The sequence below is a fragment of the Dermochelys coriacea genome, chromosome 17 (genome assembly GCF_009764565.3).
Source record: "Dermochelys coriacea isolate rDerCor1 chromosome 17, rDerCor1.pri.v4, whole genome shotgun sequence".
NCBI classification, from domain to species: Eukaryota; Metazoa; Chordata; order Testudines; family Dermochelyidae; genus Dermochelys; species Dermochelys coriacea.
The window spans coordinates 15,099,131-15,122,874 of record NC_050084.1 but is presented as its reverse complement, the minus strand read 5'-3'; the positions used below and the strand labels follow the sequence as shown (position 1 = coordinate 15,122,874).

At 42.8% G+C, this 23,744-nt stretch overlaps 1 protein-coding gene across 1 annotated transcript in view; it reads left to right on the top strand.

Annotated features, from left to right (window-relative positions):
• The first annotated feature begins 8,694 nt into the window (after positions 1 to 8,694).
• AUTS2 (activator of transcription and developmental regulator AUTS2) overlaps positions 8,695 to 23,744 on the top strand; it is a 983,370-nt gene continuing 968,320 nt past the window's right edge. Inside the window, 1 exon segment of the mRNA XM_038375820.2 lies at positions 8,695 to 10,038. Coding sequence (XP_038231748.1) covers positions 9,745 to 10,038 — 294 coding nt within the window. The 5' untranslated portion in view covers positions 8,695 to 9,744.

The following is a 23,744-nucleotide window of genomic DNA, read 5'->3' as shown; positions in this document are numbered from 1 at the left end:
AAACACTTGACTGTAGTGCCATTTGTTCAGATACTTTTTTTGCAAGCTGAGCAAATTTTACAGCCACTGAGAAATATTGGTTGGAGTTGTTTAAGGTCAAGCATGGTTTCCATTTTTATTCTTAATATCAGAAAGGAATAAAGTTTTTTAAAAAAAAAGAGAGAGGGAGAGAAAGTTGTCTGAGCAGGAAGAATCAGTCTGTGGAACTCATTGCTACAAGGTAGAATTAAGGCCAAGGGTTAGCAGGGACAGGCTAGATTGGACATCTAGATAGATGACAACATCAAGAATTAGAATAAAGATTCAAAGGTGTTTTGTAACGGCCATAAATCTTCATGCTTAGAACGCAAGCTACTCTCTCACATTTTCCCCTGTGTCAAATGCAAGGTCTCTTTCCCCTTTCAATGAAGCAGCTGGTATGGACCGTAGTCAGAGACCAAATACTGGACTACTTGGACCACTGGTCTGATCCAGGTTGGCAATTCCTATGTCCCACTGATCTTAACTAAAATGGCCCAGAATCTGGACTCCCTTTCTAAATCTGTCTGCCACAAGAAAAAATACCTTTCAGTTAGGAAGGAAGGAACAGTTATTGATATGCAACAGATAAGAGAATATTGGAAAATATGTTTATAATACATTTTCCTATATTCCCTTATCTGTTGCTTTCCAGTATTCCTAGCTGTTGAAAGGTTTGTTCTTGCTGCAAAATCAGACTATGAGGAAGCTATCAAAACAGAAGCAAAGCAACAAATCAATTGCAGTATTAATTGTCACAAAGAGCAAAAAAAAAAAAAAGATCAACTACTAACCTGCAAGTCTAATTTCTATCACTGGTTTTAAAAAAAAAAAATCTTAATGGAGAAAAATCATTACGCAGACAGGGTAAGCAACTCAGTTGGCATAAATTAGCCCAGCTCTATCAACTTGAATGGGCCTGCACACATCTACATCAGGTGAGGAGCTGGTCTCTAGAGAATAAGGGAGTCATGAATGTAGCAGAGGTTTGTAAAAGAATAAATACTAGACACATTTGATGGCTTTTGTATATTACTACAAAAATTAAATCAGGCTCTACTAATGCAGATTGCAACACGTGCATGGAATCCAAGTGAACGTATGATTTTAATTGCTTATAATTCCTTTATCATTTAGCAGATCGGACTCTGCGCAAGTGTTAGATAATCACAGCCTTGGCAGATAAAGGGAATGAAGAGGATGTAATTGGATTTCATAAAAGCATTTGATATTGAATTTTGTGAAATCTTGCCTGAAAGTTTGATTCAAATTGGTTTAGATAGAAACAGTGTTTGGACTGAAAAGCTACAGATAAAGTATAGAGATAGACAGTTGAGGGGTGGGAGTGAGTGCGTATATATGCATCAAACTGAGGGGTGGGAGTGGGTACTGTGGCATTTCGTACTGAAATCGTATCTTATTTAAGATCATGAGAAGTAAATGGAACGTTAATGAAATTCACAGATGGTACTAAATTGGGAGGAATTACAAATATTAGTGTGGATAGAGAAACAAATACAGTAAGATTAGAAACATGGAGAAAATACAAGGTTTTTAAAGCAAGTCTCAGGTCAAACAGTTTAACTTTTGATTTATACTAATTAAAAAACTATCAGACTTCTAGGGTGAAATCCTAGCCCCATTGACTGCAATGGTAAAACTTCCATTGACTTCAATAGGACCCCAATTTAGCTCCTGAGTTTGTTTTCAGTTTTAGAATGTAATATTCAAAAATGTCCAAGGGATTTAGGAGCATCCCACCCTTTGTTCCTTATCCAAATACGTAATGAAAGGTAACCAAGTAATCCAGTAGGTACCATATGAGTCTTTTCTACAATCAGTCAACTTCTCCTATAATTGCCAGAACAATCCCAGCCTTTGTATCCCGGTGATGGACAGGTTCAGCTTTCACCATCATACGCTGTAACAAATCTGCCTGCTCATAGCATCATTGTAATCTATTATTTTCAGTTTCCCTCTCTCTTACCCTATCCTAAGAGCATGTAAAGGAGACACCACCACCTGTTTCCTCAGCATTTTAAAACAATCTTTAGCACAAGTTATGCAGCTCAGTACAGGGGTAACTGCGTGAAATGTAATGGCCTGTGATACACAGGTGGTCAGACTAGATCATATAATGATCCCTTCAGGCCTCAAACTTTATGAATAAATTAGTAACTTGATCCCTCAAACTTTTCATTTTAGGGGATTTTTTATAAGTATAGTGGGGACAATTTCCTTCTAACTTATACCCCACTTTCTACAATTATTTTCCCCCTACTAAACTTGGTCTTCTTTTAAAAGGAAAGTGTGCATTTTATTCCAGATCCTTTACATTAAAAAAATAGATATCCTTTTTCATGTCTTACGCTTTACTCTGTGCAGCATGGCAATTATTAAAACATTTTTATTGATATTACAGTGCTCTATGCAATCTGACTTACATTTATTATGAAAATTGATTTTTAATCACAAAGCAGCTCAGGTTTATACCTTTTAATTACTTTTTGTCTTAGCGCTAGGGTAAAGTGACCTTTATTTGCCAGAGGTAGCTTATGGATGTGCCTTGTTCTGATCACACTTTTTATGGTGCAATTCCACTGAGTTCAATGGAGTTATTCCTCATTTACACCTACATGCGAGCAGAACTAGGTTCTCTGGCCAATATTTTTGAATCTGGGTATTTGGGCACCTGAGTAGAAGCAGTCTAATTTTCCAGTGGTGCTAAGCAATCCCAAATCAGTTAGATTTATAGGAGAGTAGCATCAGTTAGATTTTATAGGGGAGTAGCATCTTTTACAGTCACTTTTGTTGCCACATCCTTTGCACTGTATTGTCTATTAGAAAATGGCTTTTAAAAGTGGTAGTTTTAAAGGTTTGTGCGACACTGGAAATTGTGCTGGATTTTATAATATTGTACACTGAAGTGTCAGCATCAGCTTGCAGGGATCTAGCTGGGAATGAGGAGTTTAATCAACTTGCTTTTTCAGGTGCTGCAGGTGAAAGAGGTTCTAGACAATGAAGAGACCCATACCCAAGGCATCATTGTCAGGTCTGATCAAGTAGAAGATCTGAGAAGGTTTTTCAGGCTCACCTTGCTTTTTAATTACTTTATTAAAAGAATGTAGCTCAAGGAAGAAATCGAGAAAGTCAAATAATGCGACATACTACTCCAAACGATGGGACAATTACTAATAAAAACAAAGGGTCAGTCAGGCATATGGCTGGCGTTGCAAGATATTTACGTGCCATATGCGCTAAACATTCACATGCCCCTTCACGCTTCAGCCATCATTCCAGAGGACATGCTTCCATGCTGATGATGATTGTTTTTGTAAAAAAGTGTTAATTAAATTTGTGACACTATTCTCCACCAAGGAGTTCAATGTCTATTGCTCTGTTTTACCCACATTCTGCCATATATTTCATGTTATAGCAGTCTTGGATGATGACTCAGCACATCTTCTTTTTAAGAACACTTTCACTGCAAATTTGACAAAATGCAAAGAAGATACCAATGTGAAATTTCTAAAGATAGCTACAGCACTTGACCCAAGATTTAAGAATCTGAAGTGCCTTCCAAAATCTGAGAGGGACGAGGTGTGGAGATGCTTTCATAAGTGTTAAAAGAGCAACACAGTGATGCAGAAACTACAGAACACAAACCACCAAAAAAGAAAATCAACCTTAGCTGGTGGCATGTGACTCAGATGTTGAAAATGAACATGCATCAGTCTGCATTGCTTTGAATTGTTATCAAGCAAAATCAGTCATCAGCATGGATGCATGTCGTCTGAAATGGTGGTTGAAGCGTCAAGGGACATATGAATCTTGAGTGCATCTGCCATGTAAATATCTCACGACGCTGGGTATAACAGTGTCATGTGAATGCCTGTTCTCGCTTTCAGGTGACACTAAACGAAAAGCAGAGAGCATTATCTTCTGCAAATTTAAACAAACTTGTTTGAGCAATTGGCTGAACAAGAACTAGGACTGAGTGGACTTGTAGGGTCTAAAGTTTTTTACATGGTGTTTGCATGCAGGTTTTTTGTACATAATTCTATATTTGTAAGTTCAGCTTTCATGATACAGAGATTGCACTCGTATGAGGTGAATTGAAAAATACTATTTTTTACAGTGCAAATATTTGTAATCAAAAATAGTGAGCATTGTACACTTTGTATTCTGTGCTATAATTGAAATCAATATATTTGAAAATGTAGAAAACATCCAAAAATATTTCTTTAAATGGTATTCTATTATTAACAGTGCGATTAATTGCGATTAATTTTAAGTGCTTGACAGCCCTAAAAAATATGTAAAGATCACTATCCAAATAATTAGTCACCTACATCAAGGGGATGATTCAAAGCCTATACAGGTCAAGGGAAAACCTCCCATTGACTTTGAAACAGGCCCCAGATCTGCATTGTGCCCAATGACCAACACAGCATATTCCCAGGAAAAAATGACCAATACTTCCTTGCTCTTAACTGAGGACATACGTATATTATCCAGATGGAATCTGCTCTTTATTCTCAAATGAAGTATGTGGTGTGAAATGTCCTTTCGTGGTTTTTGTTTTTTCTCTCCTCCTCCCCCTCCTTTCACTAGACACATGCAGATCTAGGGATTTGCCTGGTCTACACTGGGGGCGGAGGAGGAATTGATCTAAATTATGCAACTTCAGCTACATGAATAACATAGCTGAAATCAATGTACTGAGATCTACTTATCGTGGTGCCTTCCCCATGGATTCTGCCTATGCCTCTCGTTCCGGTGGAGTACAGGAGTCGACAGGAGAGCGATCAGTGGTCAATTATTGCATCTAGACTAGATGCTATAAATTGATACCTGCTGGATTGATCGCTGCCTGCCAATCTGGCAGGTAGTGTAGACATACCCTAAGACTATGAAACAAATCATGCGCTGAGCTTCCTTTGCAAATGCTTGTATGTAGGAAATATAAACTTATAAACTTATAAAATATAAACTTTCAGCAATGCCAAGAAAATCTACAGAAACATTTCTGAGTACTGGGTTCTTAAGTCATTTTAATGGTGATGGATGTGCAGGACGCTATAATCAATTACACTGCCTTGAAAATTACCTAGTTATTTTCCAAAAGAACAACGAGTACAGTTGTTTGCCACAGTACAGTTTAATATCTTTTTTGTTCTGCATGTTTAGAACCTTGTAAAGAACTGGGGAGACAGGGCCCAGTACTAGGTTATAGGTGTAATTTGTACTATTTAGGCTTGTCTAAACACAAGTTGTATCACCTTAACTATATTGTTGTAGTTTTCCTTGATGATTTATAGGTGTTTCATACAGCTAAAAGGCAGAAAAAAGAACCTTGAAAATTAAAGGAACATGTGATTGTAAACCACAAAATTGCACTTGTGGCCAGGTGTAGAACCCGAAGCAACTTTATTTTTTTTAAACTGCCTAGATTAGAAATTGACAATTTGAAATTAAAGGTGTGGCCTGACTTTATTGACTTTTTTGTCCAAATACAATAAATATACCAATACCAGATTCATCATGATAACCAAATGAATAGAGGATTAGGATAAAGAGAGGGGAGGGGCAGTAATATACTGCTCTTCAGGGTCTATTAATCATAGATGACATAGCTTTGAATTTTTTGGGCATTCCTTTTCTGTGAGGGTGTGGCCTTCCTTAATGTAAGCTTTCTTATGCTCTTAGCTGCTGCTTCTTTTTTTTTTTTTTTTTTTTTTTTTGTTACGCTCCTCTCTTCTGGCCTTTCAATGTGCAAGTGCCACCACTTGCTCTTAGATTCAGGGTCAAGTAAAGGGGTCAGAGATGCAAGCTACCTTTTGGTAAGCAAGTATGGCCCTGATTTCTCACTGCCTTGCCTCTTGTGTAGTCATTTACACCTATGTAAAGTGGGTTTAAAATACTACCCCATCAAAAGTGGCAGGACAAGTGTAAATAACCACACAGTACGGATGGCAGTGGAGAACCCTTTCCTAGGAGTCCACAGGGAGACTGTTGCGGTAAAGTATGCCTTGAAAGTTTCAGCTTGGTTTGCCCTCTGTACATGTCCTTATACATCTACACTATTATAAAGCAGGACCTACTGTAGGCCTCAATATCTCAATTAAGAGGGGATTAGCAGGTAGCTCCCAAACTGTGTTTCCTTTTTAAGTTCAAGAGTTTGTTATTCTAGAAGTGCTTGTGGGGCAGGGAGGGAAACCTGCTCTAAGTTCTTGGTCACAAAGAACTGGGAACCCCCAATATACTTAAAACTATGGAACAGTCTGTTTTAATAGCCCTCTGATTTCCCCTTGTTATACTAAGGAAACCGTGGCTCTCTGCCAGAGCCCATCAGACTCCTTGGCTCCAAGACTGTGGCATTTAGACTCGCTATTTCCAGGTTCTCTCTTAGCATCCCCTCTCCACATGTTCATTTTTCTCTTCGGTTCCTCCTCCTTCCCCTTTCCAGTTTTTCCTTTGTTTCTAAGACATTGTCTAACCTCATTCAGAATCCCATTCCCCAGCCTCTTCTCCTCACCCCTCAGATCCTCTTCAATCTATCTCCTTTCCCTTGGTCTCTTTCATGCCTACTCTCTCAGCCCCTTTCCCATTCTCCTGTCACTTTGTCCGATACCTCTTCAGTCTCATTCAGACCTCTTTCCCCCCTCGTCCCATTCATTTCCTATCAATCCTACTTCTCTCCTTGTTGGCCACATACACTCAGATCTAGCTCCAAACCACGTACTTCATGCCATTCGGGGGCGCAGGCTGAGAAAGTTAAGAATAAAGGAAGGTGAATGGATATAACTTTAAGCAGTAGGAAGGAAATAAAGGAGAGACAAAATAAGGAGCCAAGAAAAAATAAGTCCCAGTAGGAAAAGGAGACGAGTTTTATGTAGATTCATGTGCGATATTTCTTGTCTGTGAAATAATGTGACTAATCATTCTAGCATGAACCCCCAGCTCAAGCAATGGAAGCTGGGACTCTGGCCTGGGGAGGAGCAGAGATACACTAAGGGAGGGAGCGGAGGTCTGGATGGACCAATTCGTAGATGAGGGAATGGGAGAGGGGAAGTGTATGGATGCTGCTGAGGGCAGAGCCCAGCTCCCTCAACAAGGATGCTCTGAGGTGGTACAGGCAGCTGTTGAGGAGGTTATGCCTCCAAATCTCTTCTAACAGTTCTTGCCTGCAGGCTGGTGGGGAGAGATGTGAGGGAACAGCTCAGCTCTTTGGCGCAGGGAAGTGATGTGGAGGACTCGTCATTGCTAAGGTAGGGCTGCCAAGTGGGGCCCTGGGATTTAGTCCCCCTTAAAACTGTGGGGAGAGGCATTTTCCCCCTAGAGGATGCTATCAGCAGTGGAGCTCAGACAGGCCAGGAATTCATAAGGGCAGGATTCAGAGTAGCAGCCGTGTTAGTCTGTATTTGCAAAAAGAAAAGGAGTACTTGTGGCACCTTAGCGACTAACAAACTAACTAGAACTAACAAGAAACTAACCAGGAGTTTCTCTGGTCCAAGTGTGTGCTTTCTCCATGCAGAGGGAAACCCTCTGCAGACCCAGGGAGAGATGGATAAGCAGTGACCCCTCCCCTGAAGACTGTAGCACCCGGTATGAAATGATGGGGTAGTGACCCTCTTACGGCACCAGATGAGCAGAGAGGGGCTAGAGACCGCCAGCCCTGTCTCCAATGGGTTGAGTGTAAATGCTGGGAGTCCCAGCTAGCAGGCAGGGGCAAGGTTGGAGGCAGGAAAAAGAACTGGGGCTGGGAGCGAGCAGCAGGAGGGGGCTGGGAACAGTGGGGGATGTCAGGGTTGGGGGGCTCTAGAAGGCAGGCAGGTGGAGGGCTCTAGGAGATGGGCAGCCTTGAAGAGCTGGGGGCTCAGATGAGTGGGGCAGGTGGGGAGGGGTTGTGGGGGGCTCAGTGGGGCTGGGAGCCCTGGGGGCTCGGCAGGGCTGGGGGCTCAGAGTAGGGGGGCATGGCTCAGTGGGGCTGGGAGCCCTGAGGGGCTGGGGACTCAGACTAGTGGGGCAGGTGGAGGGAGCTGTGGGGGGGGCACGGCTCAGTGGGGCTGGGAGCCCTGGGGGGGCTGGGGACTCAGACTAGTGGGGCAGGTGGAGGGAGCTGTGGGGGGGGCACGGCTCAGTGGGGCTGGGAGCCCTGGGGGGGCTGGGGGCTCAGACTAGTGGGGCAGGTGGAGGGAGCTGTGGGGGGGGGCACGGCTCAGTGGGGCTGGGAGCCCTGGGGGGCTTAGACTAGTGGGGCAGGTGGGGGGGCCACAGCTCAGGGGGGCTGGGAGCAGAGGGACAGTAGGGGCGGGGAAGGGCCATTGGGGGCCACTCCCTGGCCCTAGGGAACTCGGGGGCCGCTGCCTCGTGCGGGCGGGGCCCTTAACTCGTCTGCCCCCCCCTTAAAGGGCCAGTGCCCGTTTCCCCCCGGCGCCGGGCTCGGAGCCCTCGCTCCGCCCGCAGCACGGGAAGGCGGCTCCCGTCCCAGCCCGAGCCCGAGCCCGAGCCCGTCCCCCCGCTCTCCCTCCTCCCCGGCGCGCAGGCTCCGTGCGCCGGCCTGCAACTTATTTGGCGCGGCCGGCGCGCCTTGGTTCACGCCGCCCAGGGAACGAGCCGGGGAGGGCGAGGAAAGTTGCCCACGTGACGCCGCGTCCCGGCCGCTGCTGCAGCCGCTCGGGGCCAAAACCTCCCGCAGCCTCCCGGCTCCCAGGCCGCAGGGGACGAATCGTCCCTGGGCATCTTCCCTCCCCCCGCCCTGTGCTGGGGGGAGGCAGCGCCAGGAGCGGCCAACACGCCCCGGTGCCTCCCCCCGGAGAATAGCGGAGCCTCGGCACCTCCGCCGGCATTCATTTGTTTATTTAGTGTGTGTCAATTTTCCTCTCCGCTTGGATCTATTCACCCCCCTCCTCCTCCCCCCGCAATTAATCCGCCGAATTACTATGATGGATCCTTATTAATAGATGGGCTGGGTGGGCGTGTTTGGCGAGGGGGGGGTGTGACGAGCTCCCACTCAAGACTCCAGCCCTGGCCGGTGCCTGAACAAATTGCAGCTGGATGCATCGTGGTGGTGGTGATGATTTTCCCCGTTTGATTGAGAGCCGGAGCAGGAGGAAGACGGAGTGTGTGTGTGCAGTGGGGAGGGGGGAAGGTTGTATCCTACACACACACACACACACACACTCACATATTTTTTTTGCAAGTTCTTTTAGTGGGGGAAGAAAGAACATTTTTGTGTGCAGGGGGGGGGGGGGATAATCTTTCGCCTGCTTCCTAGTGGGTCGGTCTCTTTCTTGTTGCCTTCTTCTCTCTTGGAAATCTTCAGGCTCCCAGCCCCTTGATCAAAGCATTCCGCTATTCTGATTTATTGCCTGCTTGGTGAGGGCTTTTTTTTTTTTTCCCCTCTCCCTCTCTCTTTTTAACCAAGGCGACCTGTGATCAGCCATTACTTTCCTTGGCTTGCTTATAGGAATCTCTTACATTTGGTGTTTGCTGGTGGAACCGCACTTGGATTCTTTTATTTCTCTCTTTCTCTCTCTCTCTCTCTCTCTCTCTCTCCTCCTCCACCCCCCTTCTCTCTCTCTCTCTCTCTCTCCTCTCCTCCTCCCTCTTTCTCCTCTCCCTCGCTCCCTCCCCCTTTATTCCATTGGGGAAGCCGGATTTGTGGCTGTGGTGGGGAGGGGGGGGGGGAAGAGAGGGCGAGAGAGAGCGAGAGCAAGAGCCATGGATGGCCCGACACGATGCAGCGGGCTTCGGAGAAAGAGGCGATCCAGATCGCAGAGAGACCGGGAGAGGCGATCCAAAGGCGGATTAGGAGGGGCTGCCGCCGGTGGGGCCGGCAGGACCAGGGCTGCTTCGGTCCTCTCTTCGTCAGGCTCGGAGAAGGAAGACAATGGGAATCCACCATCGTCCCGACCCAGACCCCCTAGGAGGAAGAGGCGAGAGCCCTCCTCGGCAGAAGAAGACATTATCGATGGCTTTGCGATGTGCAGCTTTGTCACTTTTGAAGCTTTGGAGGTAAGACGGACCCCCCCCCCCCACACACACACACCCCGCCGCCGCCCCGACGCTGCTGGTGTGCCTGGCTCATTGTTGGGTTAGGGGGGCGGAGGGAGAGATGGCAGGGAAATCTGTCTGGTGCCCCCTTCTCTCAGTCTCTCTCGCTGGCTTTCACACTCTTTTCTGCCTGCCTTTTCTCGCTGGATGGATAACAATGCAGCGCCCCCTCCCCTTATCCCCCCTCCCATAATTGCTGTAGCTGCTTGTCTGTTTTGTTTTGGCTGCAGTTGATGGACTAGCACTGGGGAGCGGTGGGGCCGCTTATTTTCCTGGGGGGAGTATATTCGCCTTCCCTAGGAGAAAGGAAAGTGGGGGGAGGGTTTAGCCTCCTTTATCCTGCATGGGGACCTCACCTTTTAAAGGGTTAAATATCCTGGGAGAAGGGGGGAATCCCTTGCTGACATCTGAAGGGCTTGTTACCCAATTGTCCCCCCCCTTTTTTTTCTTTCTCCGAAGTGTGTGTGTGTGTGGAGAGCTCTGTCTTTATTCCTTGAACACCTGCAGCGTTGCTTTCCAAATGCACATTTCCCAGCCAGCCAAGCTTCAGGGGGTGGGGTGGGGTGGGGGGAGCAGGAGATTAAAAAGCGGGATCTGTCGCGATTGGGAGAGACCTATGTCAGGACAGATTTGTGAGGGGGGGGGAGTGAGGAGATAAAAATGGGAGGGGCACTTTTTCCTCCATGGGATGGAGGAGAGAGAAATGTTTGAACTCACAATCCGCATGTGGGGAGGAGAGAGTTGTTGGCTGTGTGTGTGGTTTTTCTTTTCCGTCGATAAGCAGAGCATGTTGGTTGCAACCCTTCTCTTCTGTCTCTTCTCTCCCTCCTCTCCTTACCACCAGACTGGTGGCAGAGGATCCAGATGAAACTTTTTTTGGCTATCCTGTAGAATTAGGATTTTTTGGTGGTCACTTGCACTGGGCTGTGTTCTGCAGGCATGGGGAGCGAGTTGGTTGTGGCAATAGGGTTTGAACGTTCCAGTCCTGTTGCATTGTCAAGGTTATACCTTTCGGCGGGGCGGGGGGTGTTGATATTTTGTGGGGAGGAGGAGGGAAGGCCTAATGAGAACCAATTACAAACAGGGCTAAATGTCTGATTTCCAAGGTCTGTGTGTTTGGAGGATGTGGGGGGGTAGTCTGATTTATTTTTTTTATTTTGGTTATGGTCATACTGGCCCTTGAATTTGGTGGACACCCCCCCCCCCTCCTCTCCCCTTGAAATATGTGATGAAACAGCTCCTGTTCTGATTTGAAATGCTTCTGTGAATCTGAACTATGGTCCCTGTCTCTGCTGCTGTCTCAGGACACATCAAAGAGATGTGGTTACAAGTGGTCCTACTTATTGTTGGTAGTCTTCCTAGTGCCTCCCAACCCTCGTTTTGTAACATGTACTATCACATTGGGGGCAGGGGCTGGCAATCAAACTGGAGGGCACCAGCTGTTCTTGTCTTTAAAAAAAAAATTAAAGACAAAACATGATGAGGAAATTGAATGCAGTTTAACTCACTGGATTTTTTTTGTTACTTGCTGGATGTATCCAATTTGTCTGTTTGAGCCCTGGGAGTTACCACTTTAGTGTCATTCCAGGATCCAGTCTGCCCTTTCTGGCTCAGGGCATATTATCAACTATTCAGGCTCTCTTAGAAAGCACCAACTGTGTCTCTCCCCTGCAACCCCACAACCTCCCAGCCTGATCAGGATACTGTTCAGTGTTTACTTCATTAAACATTTAAAAATAGTGTAATCCTGCACTGTGTAATCAAGGGGGATACAGTTGTTTTAGGACAGCTTTGGCCGTTTATTTTAAGGGCCTTTGTTTATAAACATTGTAGAATTTTACCAAGTTTGTGTTGGGGAAGCCAGATTTATTTGGGTTTACATTTCATGGAATTGCAACTGTAACAATTATGAACTGTCAAAATAAATGGGAAGATGCAGCTGATCATTTAACAGCAAAAAGAGTGTGTATTTAAACTATCTAAATATTTATCCAGGAATAATAGCATTCTGTTTCTTTACACTGGGATCCAAATTCTGTTCAGTTACATCTGTAAGAAACCAGAGTAACTCCACTCAAGTAACTTCTTGTAGTCTAACTGAGAGGAGAATTTGTCTCATACCTGAGAAATACAATACACCAAATGCATGAGTTGTGATCCCTAGTAAACAATTACCAGTTTTATATCCCTTGCCTACTTTGAAGAGTGCTGCTATGGGTAGCCCCATTAAGCCAATGGGAGTACTTTTGTGACTAAGTGTTCACCAATAGGAGTGAGATTTGCAGAGTTAGGCTGAGTAGACCAAAATCTGTTCTCTCTCAAACATCCCATTTGTGTCACTGGGTGTTCTGTTTGAATAAGGACTCCAAAATTTGGTCAAAATCCTTACTTTTTGGTGAGCACATTTTATGGTCCATACAAATGTTGAAGAGTTTCCATCAGCCTGCTCTTGCTTGAACTTGGTGAGGAGCTTTTATAAAATAACTTAAATTTGTCTTGGCTTATTTTTTAAAGTGGAAATTAAAACCCCCCTTTTTTCCCCTCTGCTAGGCCAAGAATGGCTACTAGTGGCTTTCTGTTGTAATTGTGCATCACTTGAAAGGAGTTCAAAAACATTAGCCAGCTTTGCTGGTTAATCTTATTCAGATAAAACAATGGCCAGCACACTGAGATTTGACATAATTTAATAGTCATGTGATAGATGGCACAGTTTGACCTAATGGTTTCATGCTGATTGACAAATATTAGAAACTCATTTACAAAAAACATAAGAATAAGACTAAATGTATTTGTTGAGAAAGCTCTGTCTAAGGATCAGAGAGACAAAAAGGTCAAGCACACTGGCCTAATATGTCTGGGATTAATGTGTGTGTTTCTTATGGCTACTTGAAGTTTTGGTCGAGGCTATAAAGTACTAGCAAGAAAACCTGAGAGTCACTACTAAGTGAGATGATCTTGGTGGTGGTAAGCGAGATGTGTAGGTGCTGAAATACTTGAGTGGACACATGTAGCTGTGGGTGCTGAAAGAAACTTTCCTGGTGTTGGTTAATTTACTTGGTCAGGGCCTGATTCAAAGCCAAGTGAAATCAGTGAGTCTTTCCATTGGTTTCAGATGGCTTTAGTGCCTGATAACAGAAAAAATCGCCCCAAACTCTTTTTCTGTGGTTGAATTTCAAATATGAGCTGAAGATTCAATACCGCTGTAATAGCATGGAAAGTGAGAGGGCCATTTCATCAGCAGGTGTAAATCAGTCTAGCACTAATCCAGTCAGTGGCAGTACATCGACTTATACCAGTTGAGGATCCCACCCCAAAAGTCAGAAAAGAATAAGCAAAAGCTGCTGTTCCTTTAAAGAAAAGGGTAGTACCCAGACAAGGACAGAGACATGAGCTGTAGCTCTCTGGTTGGTTGAGAACATCTTTCCAGTGTGAGTAGGGTGACCAGATGTCCCAATTTTTATAAGGATAGTCCTGATACTCAGGGCTTTGTCTTATTTAGGCGCCTATTACCCCCCCCCCCACTCCCTGTCCCAATTTTTCACACTTGCTATCTGGTCTCTCTAAGTGAGAGATCTGTCTTGGGTGGATGCATGGTGCCCTAATTTATTATCAATATTTTAGTGATCGAGCATGATGAAGCAGTGTGTAAGTCATGGAAGACGGTGGGCCCCATCCTTTTACTAAACACACTGTGTTGGCACTACTGGAAAAAATGCTTCCTAATTGTGCAGCAGACTGGCTAGTATGTGGGACGAATATTGTAAATGGATAATGTGTATGTACAGGCACTGTGTCAAGTGGGATTGTGTAGGAGGGAGAGGGTTCCATCTATCCAAAGAAGAGAGGTGTATGTCTGCTAATGCCAGTTGTGGTACACTGCATCTTGATAAAAGTTACTGTCTGTTGAACCAAAGCTACTTGTTTCACTGACTGCCACTCTCTAAGTCACTATTCTCTCTGGCATTCTCTCTGTCTTTTCCTTATCTGGCATGTAGGTAGGCAACATATCGTGGTCTCTTAACTGTTTGCTTGGAGTAGTAGGTGGAAGAAGAAGAAAGGGATGAAGGCGGAGTGGGACTGTACTGTTCAATGTTTCTGGATTCCTCAAACTAACAACTAAGCCAATTAGGGGCTTTCAGTGAATGTTGCTTGTTAAGTTCTGCATGAGTGCAAATTTGCCAAGAGCAGTCCTAGCCTTGCCATAATTCTCTGGTTAGCAAAGGTAGCTTGTGGGCTGGGATCTGCCTATTCTTGAAAGCCAGCAGATCTGTTTCATGCATTTGAAACCTTCAGATCTGGTCTCTCATTTAAGCATCCAGGATGGATTCCTAGTATTTGCTGAGGCACTGATCTCTTGTTGTGACTGTGAACAACGTGCATTACAATTTCCTTAGCTTCATTGTCCCTATATTTGCTCTCCTTGGTCTCTCAACTTCTTCTTTGATGTGGAAGGAGAAAAGGAAGGGGGTTCTGTGCTTTGATTTGTGGTGGTCAGTACTCTGCCTGCTTTACTCAGCACAGCAAACGGAAGTGGTCCTGTGGTGGTTTTGTGATGAACGATATGTGTGTGACAAGCCCACAGTAGAATCTTCAGATTCTGTTTTGGTCAAGGGACAAGAATGACTTTCCAGGAACCCCTTGGAATGAGGATGCCCAACTTTTTCCATTGGTAACATTCTCTCTTTTGGTTTCTCTGTCATTAGCTGTGGCAATTTTGAGAGGGAGGTTTGTAGACTAGTGTTCTGGTGAGATAACACTTCACTAAATCTCCCCACACTCCCAAAGCTTTGTGTATGTGTTTGGGGAGGGAACAGAAATTGACACAGTAATGGAGATGGCTTATTGTGATGAGAAATGAAATCTGACCTGAGCGCTGAGATAGCTTTGACCCAGGGAAGTACTTTTTTCCTGAGTCAGCTCAGCCCAGCCCTATAGAGTAAGCAGCTGGTTTTGTTTTCTGAACACTGAGCAATGTCGCTAGTTTTCCGTGCGGGCAATTGTTTAGCTTCGGCTGGGACTGTTTCCCTGAAACAGGACACACAGATAAAGCAAACAGCAGATTTATAAACAAGAAATGTGCATGATGTGTCTGACAGGGAAAAACCTATATTTAAATGGTAATTCTTGTTTCTTAACTAATGTCTACTGGTAACCTGTGTTAGATATGAGACTATGCTAAATTATTGTCTGGTAAGGCCCAGTATAATTAACTGCAAATGAGAGAGGCTTACAAATGTATGTAAAGAAGCTGTTTATTGAGTTACAGATTCTGTATCAGATCAGTCCATCCATCTGGAGTACATTTAAGCAATTCCACTGATGTGGATGCAAGATGAAGGCAGATGTATGTTAGAGCAGCTCTGTGTACTGAGAGAGAGAGAGAAAATGATGTAAAATTACCTGGGGTAAAGTTTAACTGCTAGCGAGGGCACCAACAAAATGTGAAAGTAAGACTAAGTGTTTGGAAGATACCATGTGCTAAGTTCTTTTTCTGTATATTTATCATACCCAGTCAATTACAGTTCTGTGCATCTGAGAACAGGATTTTGCCTTTAGTACTTTCTGTGATGCATATCATCATGTATGATCCATTGGAAAATTAAAAATAAGCATGTTTTTGTTGTATCTGAAGCTTCTATGTTCCTACTTGTGAAGAAGAGGTCATGTGTCACTGGGTTAGGTACCAGCAAGCATGGCTTGTGACGTTTCTTTCTTACCAGTCTCTTACCCTGCATGATTAGTATGCCTGTATGTTCCTTGAGTTTTCATCAAAACAAACACTTTGATCTTCCTTTTTTTAATCCCTTCTTATTACTGAAGAAACTTCATCTTCACACTGCTGCCCTGCTGCACCAGCATCAGAAGGTCAAGTGTTTGTTCAGTACTGTCAGTAAATCTTGGTGGCCCTATGGTGTTTGTTGACTACTTGGATTCTTAGGTGTTTGTCCTGTAACCTCTGTTTGCATGCGTGAGTGCTAAGATTTAGCCCAACAGGGAACAGAAGGTAGTAACTTAAAGGTAAAACGTGCCTGTGGTGAGTAGTGTTAAGGGGGTACAGTTGGTACTGGTTGCAGGGGGTCAGTACTGGAGACATTTCTTTTTCACTAAGAATGTAGAGGAAATGGTAAACTTATCCACGATCAAATTTGTGGATGATCTGGGGAAAGGGGGAGGTGTGATCACAAAGGAAGATGCTAAACTGCAGAGTGACCTGGAGAAATTTAAAACTGGGGGATAACCCCCACAAGATGAGGCTCCAATAGCAACATTACTCTGAAACCATTTTCAAACCTGAGCATAAGCTTTCGTGAGCTACAGCTCACTTCATCGGATGCATCCGATGTAGTGAGCTGTAGCTCACAAAAGCTTATGCTCAAATAAATTTGTTAGTCTCTAAGGTGCCACAAGTACCCTTTTCTTTTTGCGAATACAGACTAACACGGCTGCTACTCTGAAACCATTTTCAAACCTGTGTGTCTAAATTTAGGCATTTAAATAAGTAGTTCCATATTTTTCAGAGAAGGAAATGTTTAGGCTACAGGGATGAGATATTTAGATTACTGGGAGATTCAAGTGGTCTCTTTTGGCTCTGCTTTTGATGATTATGGGAGTTATATGAACACGTGAATAGGACAAAAGACACACATCCTTGTTCTTCTCTATCATAGTAACTTTTTCTTACACCATTTGGTGAGAGAGCTCTTTCTCATTAAATATCTGGGGTCTCTGCTGGGATGTGGGAGTCTGATGAAATACACTTATAAAATAAGGATAAAGGATCAGGAACTCAGAAGGAAAATGATCACCACAGAAAGGGAAAGACATCAAGAGCCCAAGTAATTAACAGATTGAGTTACAACACTGAGATCAATGGAGAAATATCAGGGACTGGATGGGATCACTGAGAAGTAGAGAGGTATGTTACTGAAAGTGGAACTTCCAGGTAAGATCTATTGCTTTATATGTAAATGTTCCTCTGGGAGATGGATACTGGCAGTAACAGAGGGAATATTCAGCAAAATCTGTCCCTGCTTAAAAAGCCCTTTTTACTTTCTAGTTGGGAGGTGTCTGGCCAGAATATTCTACAGTGTAGTCTATTTTTTTTTTTTATTTAAAGGACTGTTTCTATCCATTTGAGTTGGAGCCCCCACCATGTTACTCTGAAGGTCTGACCTGCAGCTTTCTAATTATCTACAGTAAATTAGAAGTTTTTAATCTTTATTCTGAGCAACAATACGTTGAGTCAGGCTTTAAAAATAGCCCAAGCTCAAGTGTAGTGAAGTCTCAAACACAATTAGTGAAAGGGTAATGGAGTTGGGAAGTTGTGGGCTGAAATGTGGAAATGTTTAACCCACAGTCTTCCTTTATTTGAATTTCAGCATTCTGTTTGAGGCAATCTACTGCCAGTTCTATTAAGGAAAATTGATTGCAATGCTTCTCTGGGCTTTTATAGATCATCCTTACAATTTATCAGTTCAGTATCTGTACTCTAGTTGTAGTTTGTCAAATCCCAAACTGAGCTCTGCTATAACCCTTTGCCTTTAAGATAACAAGTTAACTAATATCTTTAGATTCTTCTCCCTGGTAGGGTCGCTTAGCAGCACTAATATTGACACTTTTATGTTTTGAGGAGGAGAGAGAAGGTTTTAACTGAGAATGGGAAATGTTGGAAGGAAGTATCTTATTTTGCTTTTTGGGATGGGGCAGGGAAGTGAGGGAGATGAAAATAAGTCAGCCTGAGAAATAGAATAGGATTCCCTGGCACTGCAAATATTGCTGTGTGTGTTCTTGCTTATCCAGTTTAATTTGATCACATTACATGACATGCTATCTGTGTGAATTTACGTTGATGTCATTGTATTTACCCAAATCTTGTTAGTATTAAAAACACGTGAAATGAAGCCATAGTTTACATGCCTAGATTTATTAACTTCTGCATGCTCTGGAGTACTTGCTTGTGTGAATCTTATATTGTTACATGCTCTTGGATGCAAAAAGTGCTGATATTCTAAATGTCATGATGGTCACTCCACAGCACTTCCTGTGTCCTTTTAGGATAAGGTCGGCCAACCCTGTCCCTCACACATTTGTGTGAACTTCCTCTCTGAGGAACTGTTTCTTAACATTTTGAATTAATTAACATTCTTTCTATTAAGTTGCACCTAGAGCAGGTAGGTGGTGTGTGTGGGGTGCTTTTTTTTTTTTTTTTTTTAAATCAAGCCGGTGCCATTACCCTGCTAGAGCCAATCTTTACATATGTGTTACAAGCTCATTCAGCAAGGTGGTGTGTGTGGGTTTTTTTTTTTTTTTTAAATCAAGCTGGTGCCATTACCCTGCTAGAGCTAATCTTTACATATGTGTTACAAGCTCATTCAGCAATCAACTGTACTAATGTAATGTAAAGAGGCTGCACATTCTGTAAGGGTTGTCATTTGAGTTAAGCTGTCTGGGATAGGTTTTGTGGATGCTGCAGGATGACTGTGCAGAGTCAGATCAGAAAGATGAATTGTGGCATTCAGTAGTAGATTGCAATTCTTTCTCTGGCAGAGTTCACAGCACTGCACTGGGTTAGTCACAGCATGTTCCCTACTTAGGAAGAACACAGGCAGTTAGAGGAAGATTTCTAAAATGTGGGATTCATTCCTGCCCATTTTGCAAGTAATGCTGCATATCTCTAAAAAGCTTTCATTCAAGGATCTCATGGAGCTTTTACTGATGCTGCAACTCCAAACGTTTTGGAGGGGTGTTAAACCCATTTTCCAGGTGTTTAAACTGAGGCACATACACTTGCAAAAGTTCATGTAGGGGCACCTTCTTGAATGCATCTGACTGGGCTTGTGTAGTGAGAGACGTACACATGCAGGGGACACACTCACACTTGTGGCACTGACTTGTGTGCACATCAGTCACTGTACCTGGGCAAATCAGGTGGGTCCAAAAGTGCATGTACATGTTTGAAATTGTGGGGCTGAGTGACTTGTTCGAGGTCACAGTGGGAGTCCACATCAGAACCGGGTACACTGGCTTCTGTTCAATAGACAACCTGGTATCCATTATACCACAGGGAAACGTGAATATTGGTTGCCATTAGATGAAAATAAAGAGAAGAAGCAAAAATGAGTTTATATTATGTGACGTTAATTGATAGTTGAGGCTGGCTTGAAAAAAGGGAAAAGTCATGGCTTTATCATGGCCCAAAAGTTCAAAAGTCTGTCTTTCTTTTAATTTTAAAAAGTCATAGCGCACAATGTTTTAATGAATAGTAAGCATTTGGCAACTGGAATTTTGAGAAGTCAAATATTCGTTGTTTCACAATAACTTTTTCATGGACTTTCAGCAATCATTTAAAAATCTTTAGAACACTATTACAGCAGTCATACATGGAGGCAAATCTGGGAAAAATGAATAAGTTTTTTGATCAGTAGTAGGCTGGTTGGGGTTACGGAGACAATAGTATTTAGCGGTACAGTATGGAGTAGTGATAACACTTGGCATAAATAGCACCTTATCATTCAATAATATCTGCAAGCACCTACCTCTTTATTTCCACACACAGTTGCATGAGAAGTCAGAGGGACTCCACACAGATTAGGTGCACCTAGGGGCACTGTACCAAATATTAACTGATGGTCACAATATGCCTATGAGGTAGGTAAGGATGTTTTTAGCTTCTCCATCGTAGGGAAGAAATGAAACCAAAAAGTGGCTATGGATTTACCCAACACCATGCAATAAGTCAGTGGCAGATCAGTCATTAGAAGTCATTCCTACAGCCTGTGAGGTGCATGCGATATATATTCCTTCAGTTGGCTTATTCCTAGGTTTTCACAGTAGTTTTGTCAGTTGCGCATTTTACCTGTTACTAAAATACAGATAAGTAGAAATATAATGACTTAAGGCATGATTCCTCGCCCCATAAAGCCCTAAATGACCTGAGACCTTCCTATCTGACTGACCACCTCTCTCCCGGTGTCTGTTTTTTTGTGGTTGAAATCATTGAGGCATTCTAAGTGAAACCCTTATTACTTTAAAGGGGGGGTGCTGGTCATGTGTCTTCTTTGAGTGCTTTTCCTTTCCAACACACGCTCTCCAACTCATTCTGAATTAGGCCAAATCTAGTGACCTTCCAGGCATGCTGTAAAGGCCTGTCTGTTTTGAATGGGCATTGGCACAGGGCTAAGGCAATAGACCGTGGGATTGATGTCCTATTGCATGGTGAGCAGGGAGAAGGTTTGAGAAGAGACATGCTGCTGCTTTGGAAAATTTATGTTGTAACTTCTTTTAGTATTGTGGTTTTCTAAGGCCTAAGTGCCCTTGATGTACATTGGATTGGCACTCTTTGGTGTATGAAAGTCTTCCCCTTTTTTTTTTTTAAGATCACAGTAAATACTGAACTCATTGTCTGATGTTCAGAATATGGGTACTCTGTTTTAAGGGGACAACTTTATTGTCTTTTTTTATGCATTTTGAATATTACCAAATTTTTACTGGCTGGCCATTGCGCTCCTATGTGGTGACTCTTCCAACATTAGTCACTTTAACTATGGGGAAGAAAAAATGAATGCAATTGTGGTTCAACAGCTGAGTCTGCTGGACTTTAAAAATAATTGTTAATGAGTTCTGAGATCAGAAAGATACATCTGGTGGGTGGATTTGCCAGATTTTCAACCTCAGAATGTGTGTTGAAAAACCCGGTGAATTATGTAGTTACAAAAGTAGATCTTTATGTTTAGAAGACCTCAGTCTCATTGACTTATATTTTTCTAACTACAAACAGACATTCTCCCCCAAAAATGTAACCCAGAAGGACATGCATGTCTCTGTAAACTGATAGAATTCATGGCAGTATGCTGCTAGTAGTCCAAGAACTTTTGAAGAGCCAATAAATCTATTAAAATCTTATTTCTGGATTGAAAAAAATAGAGAAGGGGGACGGGGATGATTGAGACTTTGGATGTGCATGATGTGTGGGCTAATATATTGTGGCTGTTTCCTGAACCAGAAAACTTGTAAGAATTGTGTGTGGGGGTGTGTGTGTGTGTGTGTGTGTGTGTGTGTGTGTGTGTGTAATTTATGGCCATTCACATAATGAAGAAATTTCATGAGATTGTAATAATGAAAAAAGATGAATGTAATTAAAAGATAAGCAAATTGACACTCCTAGATTAAAGGAAAACTGTAAACTAATACACCTGCATGCTATCATTTATGTATTAGATGTCTGGGGCAGTCTGCCAGATATGCAAATAAAAAGACAAAATTCCTTGGATGTGTGGTTGTGGAAAACGCAACTATTTTACTTTTACCTAGCATCATCTGGGTTTGCCACAGCAATAGGATTTAATAATTGTGTGTCCCTGACACCTAGGGTGACCGGATAGCAAGGGTGAAAAATCAGGATGGGGTGGTGGGTAATTAGCACCTATGTAAGATACAGCCCCAAATATCAGGACATCTGGTCACCTCATGACCAGAATGTGATAAATAATATAAACAGAGGTGGTGGGGAGGAGGAGAAAGGATATGGATGGTCTTGCTATCCAGATGACTGACCAATGGGAGCAGTACACCTTACAGTGGTGCTTAAAGTTGTAAACCAGATTGTAAGACTCTCACCCTTTCAGGTCTTGCCCATCACTTGAACTATGTGGTACTTGTGGCTCTGTGTTGACTTTCAATGGGATTTGTGCTCTCTTGGGTGTGTTTGAAAACTCCACCAAAGATACCTGGCTCTTCCCCTGCCCTCCCCCCTCCAATGCTCTTGTTGCTCTCAGTAGTCAACTGCATGAGTTCAAAAAATAGCTGTTGTTGTTTTGGGCATATTGGGCCAAACTCAGATCTGATGTGAAGTGGACTTATGCGTTCGTACACCTGTTCTGAATTTTGGCTTATAGTCGGTTGAAAAGGACTTCCTCTCAAGCTATGGTCTGGCTCTCAGCATAGTTTGCCTAACACTTTAGGCTCTGAAGATGCTGTCACTGTGGATAAGGATTTCACAAGTGCTGTAAAATGATTTCTCAGACTAGAGTGGGAAGGGAATTTCTTATGTCATGTTAATTAGGACCAAGCACCCTAATTGGATCTTTCAAATATTCCCATCTTTAGAACTTTTTGCAAGGTTCCATGTCTCTGCCTTAATGAGTGACTGACCAAAGGAATGTGTTTCCCTTTATATAATACTTTGCACTACTTGTAGTCCTTTCCTTTTCAGAGGATCTCAAATACTTGGGAAAACCTTGATTAAGCTAGCAACATTATAGGTAGGATAGTATTGCATCAGTTTTTATGGATGGTTAAATTCAGGGGCTAAGGATCGGCCTTCAATAGGCTTGGAGTCAGGCCCAGAATTACCTGCCCCAAGTTCACACTGAATCAGTGGCAGAGGGAATCTAGGAATCCTGATTTCCAGTGCACGTCAGTCACTAGACCTTTCCTTTGATCTAAATAAAATCATGTCATGATCTCTCATTTTTAGAGAGGGCGTTTTGCAAAATTTGTTCCTGGCTACCTGTGTAAAAGCACAAAAATGCATGTTGTGTTTATAATTTTTATATATAATAAAAACCTTTTTTCTTTTAATACACCTGGACGTGGAAGATCGATCATGCCAAATGCGTGGCTTCCAAGTGATTTTTAAATGCTAAGTTTTTGTCTTTGATACTTCAACTTTTCTCCACTTTTACTCTTTCATGAGTGCAAAGTTCAAAAAGATAATCAGTAAAACATGCTTTTATCTTAATGCAAAACACCATTCATTTTTAACTGCAATTACAGACAATCCTTTCAAGTTCTCTCTATATTAATGAGTAAATTTTCCCCCATCTTTATTTTTTGCATGCCTAAATACTGCCATATTGTCTAAATTGAAAGGTACATTGTGAGTATCGGTGGTTTTCTTTGCCTTGGATAGTATTTCAGCTTCCAGGAAATAATATTTCTCACGGATTAAAGGCTTTGACATGCTGTTGTACAGCTTCATTGGATTCTTTTTGAGCAGTTGATGACAAGTACTGGATCTTGCACTTGTCTTTAGTATCCAGCTGTAGACACAGTTATAATTTCAACTTGTATCTGAGTTTTCTCTCTTGTTCTATAATGTGGTATAGTAACATTTCCTGTGTATGTGGATAGGAGCATTTAAGAAGTAAGGATTAGTCTGTTTCTATAAATCAGTTGATGAGTAAATTTTACTTATTTTTTGTTTTTATGGAAGTTTTAGGTTGGTTTTATTTCCATTCTTTCATTAGAAATGGAACCCTTCATCATCACTATTCCTTTCTTCACCTTCCCTGTTTTGATCCTCCCTCTTTTATTTACATAAAACATAGGGGAAGAGATCCCTAAACTGCTTATTAGACAGAAATAGAATCATAAAACCAGATTTCCATTAGACTGAAACCCCTTTCAGCAAGCCTGGTGGGGCAAAGGCTTCATCCTGCTTTCAGCTTCTCTATTTGGACAGTGGTTCTTGATCAAGGGTATGCATGGTATGGCAAGGGTACTCAACTCTTCTAGATCTGTGTTTTTTTTTTTTTCCTCAACTGGGGTGGGGGGGCGAGGGGGTGTGTGTGTCTCACAGGGTGGGTTAAGGGGGATCACAAATGCAGGGTCAGCATTAGGGGGTAGCAAGTAGGGCAATTGCCTGAGGCCCCATGCCATAGAAGCAT